This window comes from Hakea prostrata, chromosome 2 (assembly GCF_041222555.1).
Source record: "Hakea prostrata isolate BN-2017 chromosome 2, UWA_Hpros_2, whole genome shotgun sequence".
Lineage (NCBI taxonomy): Eukaryota > Viridiplantae > Streptophyta > Magnoliopsida > Proteales > Proteaceae > Hakea > Hakea prostrata.
The window spans coordinates 67,721,821-67,739,939 of record NC_142601.1 but is presented as its reverse complement, the minus strand read 5'-3'; the positions used below and the strand labels follow the sequence as shown (position 1 = coordinate 67,739,939).

The following is an 18,119-nucleotide window of genomic DNA, read 5'->3' as shown; positions in this document are numbered from 1 at the left end:
ATCGTCAAACTCATGACCTCTTAAAAGTGTTGGTCATTGTCAATTAAGCAACTTCTTGCCAAATGAATAATCTAGTAACTTTCTTTCAAAGATCTGTCATTCTTATCGTGTATTGATTGTCTTTCACGTTTGGGTTGCTGTATCTCCTTCGAAAAAATTTCCCAAAAACGTCCAATGATTTATAAGAATTTGACGAGTTTGAATAAATCTTACCTGAATCCTTAGATGAACGTATTCCAGACAACAAACTCTCATAACTCATTAAACACTCCTTCAAAGATTTCCTCCAAAGAGAGTAATCAAACACAAAAGATTCAGAAGCAAGGAACCAGAAAATCTCTTGCCAATTATAAATAGGAAAATCTTGTAAAAAAAAAACCCTCCCCAAAGGTAAACCTGTAATTTCACCTAAGATATAAAAGTTTATACCAATATGATGAGACGTCCAAAAAGATATGGGGGTGGGGAAATTCATTTGATGTCATGGATCATTGCATAGAAGATAAATTTACATTGTTTTTCCCCTACCCAATAAAAGATTGCTAGCCATGACATATCATTCTCATCCCCATCACCATCTTTAAACAAATATATTTATGGCATGCCTAATCGCAATTGTGTGGCTTCCATAGTTTAAAAGAAAATTGATACATATCTTAGGTTACCCATCATCAAGGACCCAAGCCAAATGGCACAATGCAGTCTACATGGTAATCTCTTCCTTTTGAATGAAAATAATTTTAAGAAATCTCCCCACAACTCCAAAATACTTTGTACAAGCGCCTAAGTCCTAAGGTCATCCACTTCCCCTGCAGCACAGAAAGGGAAACAAGGTTATTTATTCTGACTTGTATCTCATCAAGCATGAACAGAAAAGAATAAATGAATACTAGGTTGTTGAACAATAAAGACATCAGAATATTTAGGATATTACAAAATTGTAGCATATGCAGGTTAAAAAAAAAAGCATTTTAGGCTTCACAAGTGGGTGCCTCCCTTTATTTTTTTTTTTTAAGGGGGTGGGGAATTATAAGGTAATGGTGGATGCAGTTTACTAGAAGTGCTGGTTTTGTGGCTTTATGCCTTGCTTTCATGGAAGGGTAACGAGTAAATATTTCAGAAATTTGTTTTCTCTATTCCAAAGTAAAACCAAGCTAGTCTGGGTGGCTTGATCAGGTTTCTCTTCTAAAGCATTTTAAGAGGAACAAGCATTACTCATGCGGTTTCTGGTCCAAGTTGAAAGTAATGCAATGATGAGTGTGAGAGAAGAGAAAACGAGAGATAAGGTCAGAAGAGGAGAGGATGAGAGGAGGAAGGGAGAAGAAAGAGAGAGTGCATATAACATGCCTTAGTAGAGATTCGATTTCTCCCTTATATATGCTCATAATATAGGAAATTAAAGACATACACCCATAATCACATAAGGTAGTCCAGGGAGATTAAAAATGAAAAATGAAAAATGAAAAATGTAATACAAGAATATGTGACAGTGCCCTAAATACCCTCATTAAATAATTTCTAACAGTCCAAACATCCCGTCTTGGAAAGTATGAAAACAGTATAACTAAAATGATTTATGGGGAAGGAAAAACTTACAATCAGGAAACATCCAATCAATCACTCTGGAAGTCATCATAACTCAAACCTTCTGATATGGTACCCAGTCTCTTATTCTCTCCTGATCGGCCAAGATACACAGATGAGCTAACAATTAATCAATTTCATAAACTAAACACATTCCCCAACCCCCATACCCCCCCCCCCCCAACAAAAAAAAAGAAGGAAAAAAAACACTTTGAAGATTCCTCACCTTGACATTCACGCCTTACAGGAAATTCCAAGAAATCTTCTGGATTTGTTGAGAGGAATGGTGACCTAGAGTAACTATCCAATATATCTTCAGACAACGAAGGAAGAAAGATTAGTATTATGGCATTAGAAAATAATGACAGAAAACCTGGCAGAATATATTATACACTCATACAGAGGGAAACACGCACCAGAACTTTGATTAAAGTCAGCTGTCAAATCTGAAAGACTGAAGTTTCGAGGTATCCGCCCTAAAAATCCAAATGCAGAGTTATCAGCATCCAGAAGCGGATCATTCATCGGTTGCAAGTTTGAACCTACACTCCTAAACGATGCAACAGATGCATCAGCCATTGTTGGACGCATATCAAAGACATTGCTACCAGAACCAACTCCAAAAGCAGAGTTGTTTGAGTAGCCAGATTCTTGTTTGATCACCACCCCGTTCATTCCTTGTGTTATTCCCATGAGTGAGTTCTGGGTTGACAGCATATTAGGGGAGACATCTACCCTATGTGTATGAGCAGAGACATCATCAGCAATGTGCATGAGGTGGTGAACTGAGGTACTATCATTCATGATTGAATTAGATGTGTTTGGTCCAATCAGGTGATGCATGTTCTCCATCCTTGAAGATGGTATTGAGTGCTCTGGTACATAACATGCTGGGGTCTGCTGTACTGTAACAGAAAGCAATACTATCAGCGTATAGGATTAAAACTTGCTTAAGCATAAAAAGCTTTTGTTAGAGTGCTGGAATCTAGAAATTGGACTTGTATGTGACCATTCCACCAACAAATTCTGCATTCTGAAACTCTCCATCAAGCATCAACAATAACTTCCCAGGGATGATATGAAATGATATTCTAAAAAGTTGCTCAAATTGATATTAGGAAATCAATCTTAATAGAAATTTTCAATTCAGATAAAAAAAGAATATTATTATTAATATTAATATTTGTGACATACAAAAATCAGAAATATGTAGATTTTAGTGTTAATACATTTATAGAAATCACTCCCCCTTCAGATCTGACTCTGATAGTGGGTTTTTTTTTAGGGCAAACAACATTTCATTAAGCAAGAGGGCAAGAAGAAACAGCAGCTTCTGCATCACAAAGGTCATGAAGCCACTGAGAGGCAATAGGCCAAACTGTCTGCTTGCCAGAGACAGACCTCACCAGGCTAGTGCATCTGCTACCACATTAGCACGTCTAGAAATATGAGAAACTACAATAGAAACTCTGATTAGTGGTTCAATTCTTTCAGCAAATACTATGAAGATCCTGTTCCACTTTTTGACCAGAAATGAGAGGGGAATAACTTCTGAATCCACCCTCCCGAGTATGAAGAACCTAAAAGATACTTGAGTGAACATGTTCTTTGATCATGTATGTTATCTTACTGAGGATTTGTCTGTGATAGGCCTTCATGAAGATCGGCTTAGAGGACACAGGGAAAATGTATCGTACAGAATGTGAATAAACCTAAACATTCACAGAAAATGATTGTTCTGAGTCACTCAAAGACATTCAAGATCCCAAGACTCACATGGTGAAATATGATGATGCCTAGGTCAACATACTGCATCAAAAGACTGGCAACCAAAAAAGGAATCTGAATTGAATCACCTTCAGTGAGGTAATAAGTATACAGATCATAAGGCTTTCGTCACTTTTTGACTTAATTGATCCTAAAGCATTGCTTGATATTTCATCATAAAATTGCTACTTGAAAGCATGATATTCATCCAGTTCAAATGACAACTTCCATTCGCATGAATTATTATTTTACTGCTGTATTCCCTAAGAAAAGGATAGGGGGGAAAATCAGTCCCTGCAGTTTAGGCTGGTTAGGTCCAGATCTGAGCCTCACCTAGGTGGATCCGGTAAAAAGTTTACTGTTAAAAGTGCCCACCTAGTAGGTGGAATTTCCCGGTTTCCCTAAAAACCAGAATTTGAGAAACCCATTTTAAGAGGTACGACAGACTGGATATTTGAATTTCTAAATTTAAGGAATCTTTTCACTACACAAGACATGGGAGTCTGGGCCTTATTTTTTCAATTATTTGTTGCTTAATTGTTCGGACATGGTTTTCTTGTTCATGCTCGTTTCTTTTAGTTAAGGACTCTCAATCTCAGCCCAGCAAGCAGAAGATTTCCATTTATTCGGTTTCCATTTTAGAGTTAATTAATTCATTTTCTTTCAGTTCTTTTTCTTTTCTTTTTTCCCCTTTGGTTGTAGGAAAGGATGGGGTTGTCGGAATAGGATACTTCCTAACACAGCCTGTGTTTGCAAAGGAAGTTCCTTACCAGTTGAATAGGAAAGGGTGGGGTTGTCGGAATAGGATACTTCCTAACACAGCCTGTGTTTGCAAAGGAAGTTCCTTACCAGTCGAGTCATCATTTCTTTATTAGTTACTTCATTTAGTCAAGTAGGAACTTCCTAATTCATCCTAAAAGAAAATAGAAAAAGGAGCTTCCTAAAGCAGCCAATGATTGGAGAAGTTAAGATCCAAATAGAATTTTGTCTCATTTTAATTTTTGCTATGAGCTTTTTAAAAATCATAAAAAGGCTAGACCTCAACCAAAATTTGATCTAAGGGAAAATAGCTAGTTTTGAGAATTGATGTTGTTGCGTCTATCTTCTCCCTCCCTCCTGTTTTTCCATCCTATGATCTTTCTCTCCTCAATTTCTTTCTCTTCCCACCACCAGCAGACCCTTCCTCTCATCTGCATAGTTACATAAAGTAGTTTGATCAATTTGGTAAACTTATTTGGAGATAGCCTATATCATACTTAATGGAAGGGGAGAAGGAAAGGAACCCCCACCCCCCCCCCCCCCAAAAAAAAAAAAAAAAAACCCAAAAGAGTTGCATCCACCTCTTCCATGTCCTATATCCTTGTCTGGGACTCTGGGGTTTGTCTAGTGTAAAACCTCATGTCTATGTAAGATTCCTACAACAACTCCAATATGTGCATAACATTCATCCAAACCAAAATTAAATTACTATGATTGTTTAACCATGAGATATGACCAAAGCCTGTAGGGATCATCCAAACCAAAATTAAATCACTATGATTGTTTAACCATGAGAAATGACCAAAACCTGTAGGGGATCATAACCACCCAAACAAAAGGTAATGAACTGCATAAATAAACATCAAGGTCAGCCAATTCCCAACCCCAAGGAGGAAGAAGATAGGAGGAGGGATATAGTTTGGTCTCTGTATTTCATATGTACATACATAGTTTTTCAAGGTGCCAAAGTCTTGTCGAATGTCAAGAGCCATGGGCCTATGCCTAGGCGAGGCCTTTGGTGAAGGGAATCAAGGCATGCATAAAACAGGTGTCGTCCAGGATTATTTAGGGAATGCCCATTATCCTAATCAAGTTGTATTAACATTTAATCTACTTTTTTTTTTTTTGGTTAAACAATTTAATCTACTTAGTGTTAGCTTATGAGCATTATTTCGTGAATTATATTAAATCTCCAAAATCTGTTTGAATCTGTCCTCTAGGTTTCTAAATTATCTCTGCCTATCAGTGTGATTGGAAACTCTTGCTTGCATCAAAAGGAGGTGCCAGTACCACTCAGAAGAAGTCCAATGAAAGTAAAATTGATAAGTAAAGGGCGCTCCAGAGGAAGATTCCAAAATAAAAGTATAAATAAAAAAAAAAAAAACATTTTTTTAAGGAATAAGAGTAACTATGATAAAATCATTTCATTGAAATTTGTCTCAAACAACTCAAAATCATGGGAAGCAATACAGGCAACTTCAATAAGAACTCATTGTTCAGCAAGCATATTCAACCCTAAAAGAGTCCATCAAGTGCATTAACATCAAAAACATCTCCCAAAAATATACAAAAACTATGTGATCATATTGTTTCTTTATAAAAAGCTGAAGGAGCAACTAATTAAATCATCTAAATGCATAATGATTGAAATGTACCTCTGAGGCATTTGCAATCATGGAGGATACATGAACAAAGAGAAGCTCATGAAGCTGTATCATCAATCTCCAAGAATAGTAAACTAGAATTACATACAATGATATCTAGAGAAACATATGAAACAGAGGCTAAGCACAAAGAAACAGCACGCTAAGACATAGAAATTTACAGATTAATGACAGAAAAAAGAATCAGTTTTTCAGCCTACACGGTGTGGAATGAGATCCATTAGAATTAGGCATGGGAGCAACTCCAGCTGGTCCTAGCTTATGCATGAGCTCAACCTGTTTCTCAAGCAACTTGTTGAAAACATTTATTTGTTGCTTCAGCATCAACCTAACTTGGTAGGCTTTGAAGAATTCCTTGTTCTCTTCTTCAAGCTTTTGCCAAACTGCAGGGCAACAAAAAAGAATGGTAAGGACAAATAAATAAATAGAAAACATCTCCACTATTAAATGGCATTGAACAGTCCACCACAGGACAGTTTTAATTGTGCTATGCTGGAGGGACACTAGCAATTCCAACCATTGGTTAGATATGCCACAGTCTAGATATGTGACAAATTTTAGAATTCAAATACTGTATCCCTCATATATTCTTTGACATTTATTAGTTCAACAGTTCAATCATTTTCAGAATCAAGCAAGAATCTCCCTTGACCTCTATTGCTGCAAATCACTGTCTTTGAATGGCAAGAGGCATCTCAGTCAATTAGCCAGCTCAAGGGACTGAAAGCTAAAGTCTTTACAATAACACTAAAATGTGAAGTATTTTCCCTAGTAATGAACACATTCAAGACTTAAACCAAGTCATCCCAACCAAGGGTCCTAATAAATGAAGAAACAGTCAAAATCTCATAAAATGTACGAGTATATCCAAATGATAGGTAAGCAAAAAACAGAAAATCATAATGATGATTACCCAGTTCAGTAAAATCAGGTTCTATTTTTGCCTGAACTAGAAGAGTCTCCACAACTTCTTCCCGGTTCATGTATAACTGAAGACATCGTTCAATAAGATCTTGCACCTGGATTTAAAGAGAGAAAGATGTCAAGAACGTGATTATAACCACAGTGATGGAAGCAATGATCCTTCTTTGACTTTTGGGTGGGCGGCGGGGGCGATGGACGAGGAAAAAATAGAGACTACAACTGCATTTGTTCATAACTTTAGCATGTAAATCACCAATGCTCCACCAAGACTATCAAAAAACACAAAACATAATGTATTATGAGGAACATTCAGAATATCAACTATATTCCACAAAGAATGATATAAAATTGGTTCCATATAAGCATCACAAAACAGAGATCAACGGCCCATTTGAATAACTTCACCATCCTTATCAAAGCTTCAAAACCATCTTCTTTCCCTCTGGCATAATCATTGGGAAACACTATAAAACCTCAGCATCTTAGATCAAGAAGTCTCAATCACAATGCATTAAACCTTAGAGAAAACCAAAACCGGTTGCCCAAATAACCCCATTTTTAATTAATTGCCAGATATAAAGCCCTATGGAGAATGAAAATGGTTGCCCAAATAAGAACTTGATTTACATGGAAAATGAAGCCACAATAAGTGACAACTGATCTAAATTAATTAGGTTGAATCACAATAATTGCTGCTAGCCTGCTACCATGGTAGTAAGCATCACAATTCACTGCCTCTGGTATAACTGTAGGCAATTGGAGTTGATTACTCTAGTAGCTAGAGATGCAGTAGCATTATCATGGCTGAACCAGTATGATAGATTTGGAAACCCAACATAGAAGAACTAGATCCAAGCCAGGAGGGTTCTGGTCTAACAGGGGTAGGTAAGGGTTAAATTTTGTGATTTTTTTATTTTATTGAATTCTGTTTAAATTTCGAGGATATTTGCATAGCAGTTTCCTGATTTGAGTTGCTTTCTGTTAAGATATTCCAGAGGATGGTCCGCATTAACCACGATAGAAAGAGTGTCCGTATTGCAGTGACTATTTGTTCGATATTAAGTTCAATTGATTATTAGACTTGAATTGCCCCAAGCTACCTTCAAAAGAATCATAGAGAACTAGAGAGTTGACAATCCATGCAAAATTCTAGATAATTTCAAAAAAATTTATTGACCCTGCACATGAAAGGAAAATTATTAGAAGTAGAAAACTTAAGCAGGACATCTACGGCACTAAAGAGACACATAAACCAACACAAAGCAAATATCATAAAACAAAATGTTCCATGATGCAAAAGCGGTTCCTTGACCAGACAAGCTCCAAAATAGGCCTTTCTCCACTCAATACGGGTTGGTGATCACTTTAGGATGTCCTCTTTATCAAACTCAAACATCATCTCTCTTAGTCCTTACTCTTTTCAGAAGGTAAGCTCCATCTTTTTTTGGGTTTATATTTTAAATTTTCTTTAGAGTTGCACACTTCTAGAATTCCTTAACAACTTAGCTTTTACCCTACTTCGATCTCAGTAGAAAAAAAGCTGCACTTACAAACATCATTACCATAGAACTAAATGTTCTTGTCGATGGGCACATTCCATCTGATACAAGCAAAGAGAGAAGCCAAGCAGAGTTGGACCTGACTTATAGTTTTCATGGTACAAAAATCAAGACCTTTCTTTTTTAAAACAACAGGACAATCCTAGTTTCCATGTTATAGTTAACCCATTGGGCATGTTCATGGTGGATTCCATGATATACCGTGATATTCAACTGGACTGAAATGGATTTGCCAATATTTTTGCCAGCCCACTAGTCTACCAGCATCGCAAACAGACGTACTCTTCAAATTCTTCCATATAAGTAGAAACTTTTTATGAAATATCAGCATACCTAAATGCCCTATCAGTTGTGTACACAACAGCTGTACAGGTAATTCATGCTGTCTATCTAGGTACACAAAATCTGACCAGCGAAAGCAACAAATTTGAAAAATAAACAAAAGAGTGTTTGACTGCATCTATTTGTAATGCCAGTGTACAGACAAAAGCAGACAATCTGGGAAACTTGAGAAACATATAAACGATAATTTTTAAACACCAATATTCAACTGAGAAACAGAGCGGAGATGAAAAGTAGATTTAAGTCGATTTTGCATCAATGAAAAAATAGGAAGTTAAGCTTGAGAAGGAAAATACACATTCGCAAACAGAATATCCATATTCCTCAGAAAGAAGTTGCAAGCTGAAAACTTCCTTACCACTTGTATATCTTGGCGTGAAACCCTTCTGACCTCTCCACTAGACATTTTTAATTGCAGAACTGAAACAGACGTAGCACGAAAAAATTTACCGTATGTTTGATTACGCCTTCAAACATGTTCTAGGAGGATACTAGGGAGTTAACCTGCATGCCAATGATATTCCCTAGAAGAAACAAAAAGAAAACGCAATTAATTCCTTCGTATGGTCATTATAACAATAGACAGCAACGAAAACCATGACCTGACACAGAAACAACCATACAGAAAAGAATCCAACCGAAGTTGATCACTGCATGGGTTGGATTAGATTTTGTTGAAGAGTTCTCCTGTAATTTACAGAACCCAAATTCTCAATTCATGAAAGTGAGAGCAAAACAGAACATAACCCTGCGAGGGAAAAAGCCAGTGATTCGTTTCTCAAAATTAACTTATATTACACCCACTCCGCCGCCACCGTCCCCGTCTCTGTTCCCCCGAGGAAAAAACATAAGAGTTGCAATGAAAATAGAACCATCCCTGTCCCCGTTTCTAGCTCAGGCTAAAACAAGAAACTATTAAAGAATATCAAAGAATATCAAAGCCAGGTAAACCAATTACGAAAGAAGTATATAAGCAAAACAAAGCTAAATCCTTATCCGAAAACTCAAAGAGAAAGCATCAGAATAGATTGTCGGCTAACAGAAGCTCTTCAAATTACCTTTTTCAGCCTCCTGATTAAGTTACAGAGGAAGCTCTAACTTCAATCCAGAACAAGGTGGCCACTTCAATGGAGTGATCCGAACACTCTTATGGGGGAGAAAAGGAGAAAAAAAGATTCCAATATTGAGGACTTAATTTCGCTTCAGATCTGAAAACGAACAGAGGCGAAAGCGAAAAACGATCATCAAGGAATGGAATAAAGAGAGAAACAGAGAAACCAGACGAAGAGTTAGTTTTGTGTTCTATTTATTAATTTTTAGGTTGCGAAGTAGAATTGAAACTCAGGTGGAGTCGGATTAGGGGGGAGCCCCTTGATAGCCACCTGTCGTTGGATAGATGGGTCCCACTTTAAGATTCCGTACACCACTGCCCATCCTATGTGTCCCGATTTTCATTGCATCAGCTCATCCTCACCGTTGATAATTTTATTTTATCTGCTTGTCAGAATGAGGGCTTGACCCCACACCCCCAGAATCTTGACACGTAAGCAATCTTGCTGGACCGAACGTGCAATTTAAGGCTAGCGGTTATGGACAATAAAAGATATGATAAAATCATAAAAGAAAGAAAAAAACACACACAATAAAAGCAGAGAGACACAAAACTCCATATATTTCTTACCAAAACTTTAAAAAAAAAAACAAAATATTTTCGACTCATTCTTAAAAAGGAGTGGTAAAAAAAATTTGTTTCTTATAAAATTACATAAAAGACTATCACTACTGTGCGAAAAGCAGATCCATCACAGCGATTGTTAATATATAAAAAAAATACTAAATACAAATAAAATAGTTTTGTTAAGTTCAACACATAACTACATTACCTATTAGTTTTATATGAATCGTACGATATGTCAGCGAGCAACTAGACCCAACTCAGAACACGGGTTTCAGTCTTTATCGTGTGCCGTAAGATGCCCATAATAAATTAATAACTAGTCCAGATAATGAGTCATAAGACGAGCCATAGTTTCATAGGTGAATATGTAAATCATTAATAAAATTTTCTTTATTTTGTTATAAACTTTTATGTTATTGGTATCCAAATAAAGAAAGAACAGAAAGTGATGTGTTAAAGCAATTGGGGTAATAGTGTCCATTATTATTGGAAATCCTATCTGGACTTTGTCCTTAATTGGATCACCATAACTTTGGAGCACATGATGCCTTACTTTTTTACTTTCTATAAAAGATAATTTAAGAGTGATGGGTGTTTTAGTACTTTAATTAATATTTAGATTAACTTAAACATCTTTGTTACTTATGTTGTTTGATCCAATAAGACAAATTTATACCCTTAACATTAAAAAAAAGCACACTAAACTTTAATTAAATATAAATAATTTAGTGGGTTTGGCTTGTTTCTTTGTTTACTAAGGTAAAAGACAAGCCATTAAAGTTGACTTAGTTTTAAAAATAATTTATGTGAGGGAATCATGTCCACTTTATATTCACATTGGAACAAATGATTGGATCAATAGGTATTCAATAACAATTTTGAAATCATATAAAATTTTCTCATTATAAATATAATAATACACATTAAGAAATTGTCATATAGTATTTCAGAGTTTCTAGCATTCTTATGACAACACATTATTTTTTTTCAATGACTTGCACTTGCAAATAAATATTTTATTGGCAACTTGTTATGTTCTTCTCAATTATTAGGTGTTTATACAATCCAATTTATTCTCTCTAATTTGAAGCGATTTGCAAAATGCTTATTGAGATTCTTACTCAAGTTAGAACTAATGTGGGTTTGACCTGATATAGAAGAAATTGTTCTCTATATTGGAACCATGTCTTTAAACTAAAGCAATGAGATGTGATTCTTATGCTTGAAGAAAGAAAAAAAATTCCCCAGGCATTAGGTGTTAAATCAATTCAAGAGGCATCAGGTGATTCTTGATAATGGAATACATATAGTTTTGTGAGCTCACAAATGAAACTTGAGCCAACTGTTAGAGTATATATGAAAAAACATCCTCGGTTATGCACAGCAATGCACATATATGCCAAAATAACTGGCTGAGATAGCAAATAAGCTACAAGGCTAGTTTGGACTTTTTAAATTTTGAAATCAAGCCTTAATCTCGGTCAGTTATTTAGTATAAAAGTGTACTACTATGCACAGTAGATGATTTTTTTCCGAGCATTTATGGGGAGCTTTGAAGTGCTTAAAATTAACATCTCATGGACTACTTAAAGTGGACGTGTACAACCTTTAAAAATAATTAACTTTAAGAATTCAAGCTTATGAATGACAACTCTCTATATTTATATTTAGAATAGAGTTCGACAACTTCATTTATTGTCATTTATTCATGTTATCAAAAACATTTATTGAAATCGTCTCTATCTTTGTCTCTGTTGTGTTGATACAAGCTATACGTTGAAACAGTGAAGCATATACTTATTCGTCACTATGTTTTGAGACACTGACTTGAATGAATTTCTCCAATGTTAAGCAGAATGAAACTTCTCTATCATTGCTTTTACTTCCTCTCTCAGTATTTAGAGGATCAAACAAGGTTCATCCACTAATGGAAGAATCTTAAATTAGGAAAAGAAACTTAGAACTAAAGCATGCAATTGGACATGATAAAGTAGGGCAGGATATGTTGTGACTTTCTCTATGGTTATAACTTTTTGTAATGTTCAAAAAGATTACACTGTGACTTAAAAAATTATAGATTAGCTTTAAAGCAAATTTAAAATTCTGCAAGTTGAAAATAAAATATATAGATCCAGATTATGAAGATCACCATATCGTTACAATGTTTGTAAAATAATCTATTAACACACAAGAGCAACTATAAAGACAAGACATTCAATGCTTATCAATCATCAAAGAGGACAAAAATCATTCCAGCCAAAATAAACATCCACATCTAAATACAAGAAATCAACAAATTCCATAAATGGAGATTTAGTTACTATTATTAGATTGATAATGTTTTTTTTGGTATAATTATTATATTGATAATAACTCATAAGAACAAGAGTTTTTTACGTGTGGGTCCTTTTAGTTGACCAAAAACTAATGTTGAGTTCCCTTAGTACAATATATTACATGTGGGTCCAACCCAATGTAAATCGTTATCCGCCGTTAAGTATATTCAAATTTCAAACCTGAAAAAACTAAAATACCTTTCAGGTTATTTAATACATTGTTTTATATATGTATATTGGTTACCTATTGTGAATAGCTAAAGGATATTTCAGTCATATAATACAATTTATTAATAACTTAATAGGTATTTTGGTACATCTGAATATACTTAATGGCGACTAACAACGTTAGTCTAGTTGGAACTACATGTAATATATTACACTAAAAAGACCCAACATTAATTTATGGTCCACTAAGGGGATCCATACGAAAAAAACACTCTAAGAACAATTAAGTGTATTGGGTTGTGACCATCCCTTTATAGAAATTACTTCTTTTGACAAATTTAAACCGAAAAGAATTGAAGTGACCAAATACAATTCAAGGGTTTTAATTTTTTATGTCAATTAAATGAAACGGATTTATGCTTCATGATGTCTTACTACTTATTGGAATCTTCTTGGTTTGGCGTTGTAAACAAAATCTAAAGGTGTGCTGGTTGACCATAAAGCAAACCATTGCTATTGGGAAAAAGATGGAAGCTCAGCCTTGAAATGTAGAATCTATTCCAAAATTCTGGATTGGTTACACTTCATTGAGATCCAACTTTTCAAAGCAGAGGGCCAGGTGTCATGCACTGATCTGCGTTGAGTTTGAGTTAATGTTCTTACAAGCGGGTTTTGACCTAAAAACGCATCGAGTAAAACTGAAATGAAGTCCATGTAAAAATCCAATACAAATCTCACTTCTGATTCATTTTGTCAGTACTTAGTGATGATCACCACACCTAGTCAACGAGAGCACAAAACCCTACTCACAAGGTAGAAAATCCAAACTCCACAGCATCACACCATGTCAGCAATATTTAATTATACATTCAGGCCTTAAATGTGGGCCGCATAGACAGTGCTTGGCAGGCCCAACAAGGCCCAAAGTTTGTCCCTAATTAGAGTACATTTCAAGAAAGGATCTTTCTATGTGTCACTACAGGTACAAATGCAAATATATGATTATCAGAAAGGAGAATGTGGAGATACAAGTGATGGTTCCTTTCTTTCTTTCAAAAAATTTTTAAAGAAATTTATGCTTTCAACAGTAAGCAAAGATGCAGGTCTCAGCACCAAAATTCCTGATCTTTGATGGCGTATCTGTGTTCTTTTCTGTCTTTAATGGTGGTTTCCTTGTAATCCAGGGTCCATTTCTCGACTGTACATTTGGTAAAGTCATAGTAGCCACCATGAATGGAGAGAGTACCTTTACTCACTCGGTCTTCTATCCATGGGTAAGTCAGCAAGTTCGCTAGAGAACAATTCACAGACTCCTGTAACATACAAATTTGACAGATGAACATCAGCATCTGTAGTCTTGCTCATAACTAATAAGCTTGTTGACAGAAAATGTCTGGAATTATTATATACGAAGACTTGTTATGATATGTTTTGTGTGATGGAAGATCGGAAGTATAGAATGGACCTTCTCACAATGTGTACATTGCTGATCAAAGCAGAGGTTGGCAGCAGCAGCCTTTGCACTTAACCTTGCAGGTTTTCCAATTGTAACCCACTTTTTGATCAAGCTACTGAAAAATAGAAATTCATTGCAAAATCAGAAAATTATTAAAGGTAATTGGATATATTGAATGTTCTCCAAGATTATCATAAGAATAAATCCTATCAAACCTTGAATCTTCTTCATCTTGCATGCTCATTAGTGCTTGAATACCTCCACAACGGCTGTGACCAATGACCAGTATATTTTCAACCTACAAATAGTAAAACCCATAATATGATTCTTATGGAAAAAGCAAAACCTAGATTTTAGATTGAGGAAAGAAAAAGATAACAAAATTTGAGCGGGGAAAAAAAACACACTAAGCACGTACACCAAATCCCTCATCGGAGGAAAATACTTAGGTTTGACCTATACCGCCTTCCAGCAAAACAAATAGAGACCCCCAAACATTGTTGCTGCCTTCCTTCCTCCCCCCCCCCCGAACCCTTGAGATGTTAAGTTTGAGCTATAAAAAGGAGGTGCAGGCATTAACAATAGATGCATATAAAGATGACAAAAACCACTTTACCTCCAGTCCAGTCACAGCAAACTCAAGTGCAGCATTCGTTTCTGATGGCCCTCTCTGTAAAAGATGAAATGAAAGTGAATTTTTATTTTTCCCAAGTCGTTCAACTAGATATACTGAACTCTTTTTTCTTTTTCTTTTTGGCTGCATAAACGGGGCCAAAGGCCCAAGTAGATTTCTGAACTCTATCACCCACAAAAAAAACCAACTAGTATAAAAAAACAAAACAGCTAAGAAGATGGAAGGAGAACAGAAGAAATGCATCATAGTTAATACCTCAAATGGGGGGACTAGATTTGCAACATTTCGGATCATAAAGGCTTCTCCAGGTTGAAACCCAAGGATGTTAGAGGGACACACTCTAGAGTCCGCACAAGCAATAACCATGAACTGTTGCTCAAGTTGTTAGTTCAGAAGAAATTATTCTAGTCTGTTAACCAAAAAATATAAGGCATGCCATTATGGGATATGCACTTCCTAATCAGATTTAAAGATGAAACATACAGGGTAAAGAGAGTTAACATATTCTTTTTAACTTGCATCAACACATGACCAGGAAAGAAGCCTATTTAGGTTATCACCTTGGGTGCTTGAGCATTCGCAAGGACTTCAAAATGCTCTGGATTTTCCCTGTTCAGAAGTACATTCAGTTAAAACTTACTAAATTCTGAAAGGGAGAAACCCTTTACTGCTACTAGATGCTACTTACAAGTATTTGTGCTTTTTGAAATTCAAGAATCTATGCTTCAAGTCTGCAAATAAATCCAAACCACGCTCAACTTCATCGACCGTCTCCATTTTATTGTTTGTAATTTGTTGAGTTAATTCTCTAGAAGCTTCAACTCGCAAAGTTTGATTGCTCCTACAAAAAGAAAATTGAAGCACAACATGGTTCTTAGTAGATCTTAAGATCCAAAATGATCTAATACTAGAATCATAAGGCATAGGTGCCTCGAACCAAAGAAAAATACGTATATGTACTTATTTCTTGGCATCATGCGAAATGTCGCATTGAAGTTTGTAATCCTAAAAGTACATTTCCCCTATAAATAGAACATCGAAAGACCAGTATTAGAAGCTTGAGATATCATGCCAGGGAAACTCAAGAAATTTCATAAGGAGATTTACTTACTGTCTATGGATGGCATATGGTGGATTTCACCACCTATCCCCCACCCCCACCCCCCTACCCCCAAAAAATAATAATAAAACAAAATTGATAATATATACTGAAACAGAAGCATGCAAATTGAAGCAACCTGACTAGCTGAATCACTATTATGAGAAATATCAGGCACAACTAGCCAAAACCAGGACTCTTTCATGCTATCTAGTTAACTAGTTAAAGCACACATAATCCAAGTGTTATAAAATAGATCCGTGGAGAGACATATACCACATATAGCTAATATATGAATATAAACTAAGAGGGTTTACATAAAAGATAGAGATTAGTAAACCAAAACTAGAAGTTTTAAAAGGGAAAAGAAAACATCATCCATTTAATGGATGAAGCAAATAGAAGGAAATTGTTGGAACTTAAATAATCCACAAATTTTAAAAGGACTAAAGGAAACAGAGCAAACTCAAGGTTTTGAACCTAAAGTAACTCAACGTTTTCCCATCCATCTATTAGGATGCAAACAGTTTCAATATAACCCACTCAGATTAATTTAAAGAAAATGTATATGCAGAATCTAATAGGATTCTCACATCCAACAGCTTGGATTTTTTTTTTTCTTTAGCCAAACAAAATTTTAGAGGAAGATTGTTAAAACTTACTTGTCTGCAACCAATAATCTTAGATGATTATTACTCGTTATCGTCGATCTCTTCTGGGAAGCATAAATCTGCAGCTAAATGACATCAGTGGAGCTTTAAAAAAAAAAAAAAGCAGAACTACATAGCTGTCTGGGATTCCCAGGATTGATATTGCAGGACTTACGAAATTCTGGAATTAAGTTGAAGCCATGACCTAGTGAGAAAAGAAAGGAAAGAAAAAAAGGAGAGGAGGCGAGCGAGCGAAACAAATATGTGAACTGGGTGTAAATGGAAAATGAAAAGAGATGTTTCCAATTCATCAAAATCAGAAACTTTTTCTACATTCATATGATCTACTAAAGTAGATCGGTATTGCCCATATAACGAAAGCTGTGCGAAAAAAACGCTTCTTTTTCCCGTTCCGCAACCACTTGGGCGAGATGGGGCTCTACCAGGGAACCATAGATTTTCGAGACAGAGCCACTGGAATGGAATAAGATAAGAGAGAGAATTGGGTTGTTCCGGCTGAACAGAGACGACGACGGAATTAGTTGCGGAGGATATGGAAAAGCAATATATGGCATTTGAATTGAAAACCTTTTTTTTTTTTTGGGTGAAATAAAGAAACCACTTCAGGCTTAAAAAGAGAAAGTAAGATCTATAAGAAATGCTACCCAATTAAAGAAGGAAAAGTGCTTGAAAACTTACACTGGAAGTACCAGTTGAAGATCTTGCAAGACCCAAAAAGGAATTGGTGGGTCGACTAATGGAGGAGCTGAACAGAGACTCCTGATACAGAGAGCAAGGTTGATACGGTTGAGTTGCCATTTTAGATCCCAGCAAAAGCGTTTTCGAGCTACAAATGGAGAAAGCAGTTAAAGAGCTTAATTGAACGAAATGAAGATGGACGAGGTGGGTATTAATAACACTGTTTTGGTATTGTCCCCAACCAAGGCGAAGAAATCGAAGATGGTGGTGGGTGTCAAGAGTACTGTTTGATCTCCAACAATGGCGGAGAAACCCAAGCAAATTAAAGTATCTTAATGCGCGAATTGAACGGGTGGGCATAAAGACGGCTAACATGCGCCGCTCGCACAACAACTTTATGTATACATATCTATTGACTCCTGATCAATTTTAGTTCCTGAATATTTTGACTCCAAGTTCAACGTGCAAGGATGTAAGAACAAGAACAACCATGGAAGAACCGCGGATAACAGAGGCAATCAATTTAAGTTTTGTGGAATCTCTTCCATGGAAACTAGTTTGTGTGATGAAATTTCGTAGTTGTGCTTCTTGGGTGGTCATGACATCATGTCAGTATCTGTTACTCCATTCTCATTTTATCGTTTTAGGGCTTTTCAGATAAGGCCTTCAAGATGTGTTGACGTGTCCATCCAAATCCATGAGTTTCATGACCCATCTCTCTCTATCTTTTAATTTTGAAATCGACATTTTCCTGTATGTGCCTTTTTCTTTTTCCTGTTTGATCCTACTGATCAGACCAG

The 18,119-nt window shown here is 35.8% G+C and overlaps 2 protein-coding genes across 2 annotated transcripts; both read right to left on the bottom strand.

The window, feature by feature from the left end:
• Window positions 1-65: 65 nt before the first annotated feature.
• Window positions 66-9,928, bottom strand: LOC149025921 (histidine-tRNA ligase). The gene is made up of 8 exons (XM_089146131.1): window positions 9,658-9,928; window positions 8,958-9,123; window positions 6,688-6,793; window positions 5,975-6,157; window positions 2,001-2,489; window positions 1,811-1,897; window positions 1,597-1,678; window positions 66-809 (listed from the first exon to the last, which is right to left on the bottom strand). Exons 2-7 carry the CDS (start codon window positions 9,003-9,005, stop codon window positions 1,614-1,616), a joined length of 978 nt encoding a protein of 325 aa, XP_089002257.1. The 5' UTR covers window positions 9,006-9,123; window positions 9,658-9,928; the 3' UTR covers window positions 66-809; window positions 1,597-1,613.
• A 3,557-nt stretch (window positions 9,929-13,485) lies between these two features.
• On the bottom strand, window positions 13,486-17,928 carry LOC149025920 (beta carbonic anhydrase 5, chloroplastic-like). Its single transcript, XM_089146130.1, has 9 exons — window positions 17,320-17,928; window positions 16,633-16,700; window positions 15,560-15,712; window positions 15,432-15,480; window positions 15,127-15,240; window positions 14,854-14,907; window positions 14,453-14,535; window positions 14,247-14,352; window positions 13,486-14,094 (listed from the first exon to the last, which is right to left on the bottom strand). The coding sequence occupies exons 1-9, from the start codon at window positions 17,692-17,694 to the stop codon at window positions 13,888-13,890; spliced, it is 1,209 nt and encodes a 402-aa protein (XP_089002256.1). The 5' UTR covers window positions 17,695-17,928; the 3' UTR covers window positions 13,486-13,887.
• Between the last annotated feature and the right edge of the window lie 191 nt (window positions 17,929-18,119).

Coding starts and splice junctions, on each gene's coding strand:
- LOC149025921 (XM_089146131.1), bottom strand. CDS start 9,005: ATGTCTAGTGGAGAGGTCAGAAGGGTTTCACGCCAAGATATACAAGTG. Junction 6,794..8,957: donor CACGCCAAGATATACAAGTG/GTAAGGAAGTTT, acceptor CTTTAAATCCAG/GTGCAAGATCTTATTGAACG. Junction 1,898..2,000: donor TGACTTTAATCAAAGTTCTG/GTGCGTGTTTCC, acceptor CGTTGTCTGAAG/ATATATTGGATAGTTACTCT.
- LOC149025920 (XM_089146130.1), bottom strand. CDS start 17,694: ATGTTAGCCGTCTTTATGCCCACCCGTTCAATTCGCGCATTAAGATAC. Junction 14,908..15,126: donor ATCTAGTCCCCCCATTTGAG/GTATTAACTATG, acceptor CATCTTTTACAG/AGAGGGCCATCAGAAACGAA. Junction 14,095..14,246: donor AATGTACACATTGTGAGAAG/GTCCATTCTATA, acceptor TGTATGTTACAG/GAGTCTGTGAATTGTTCTCT.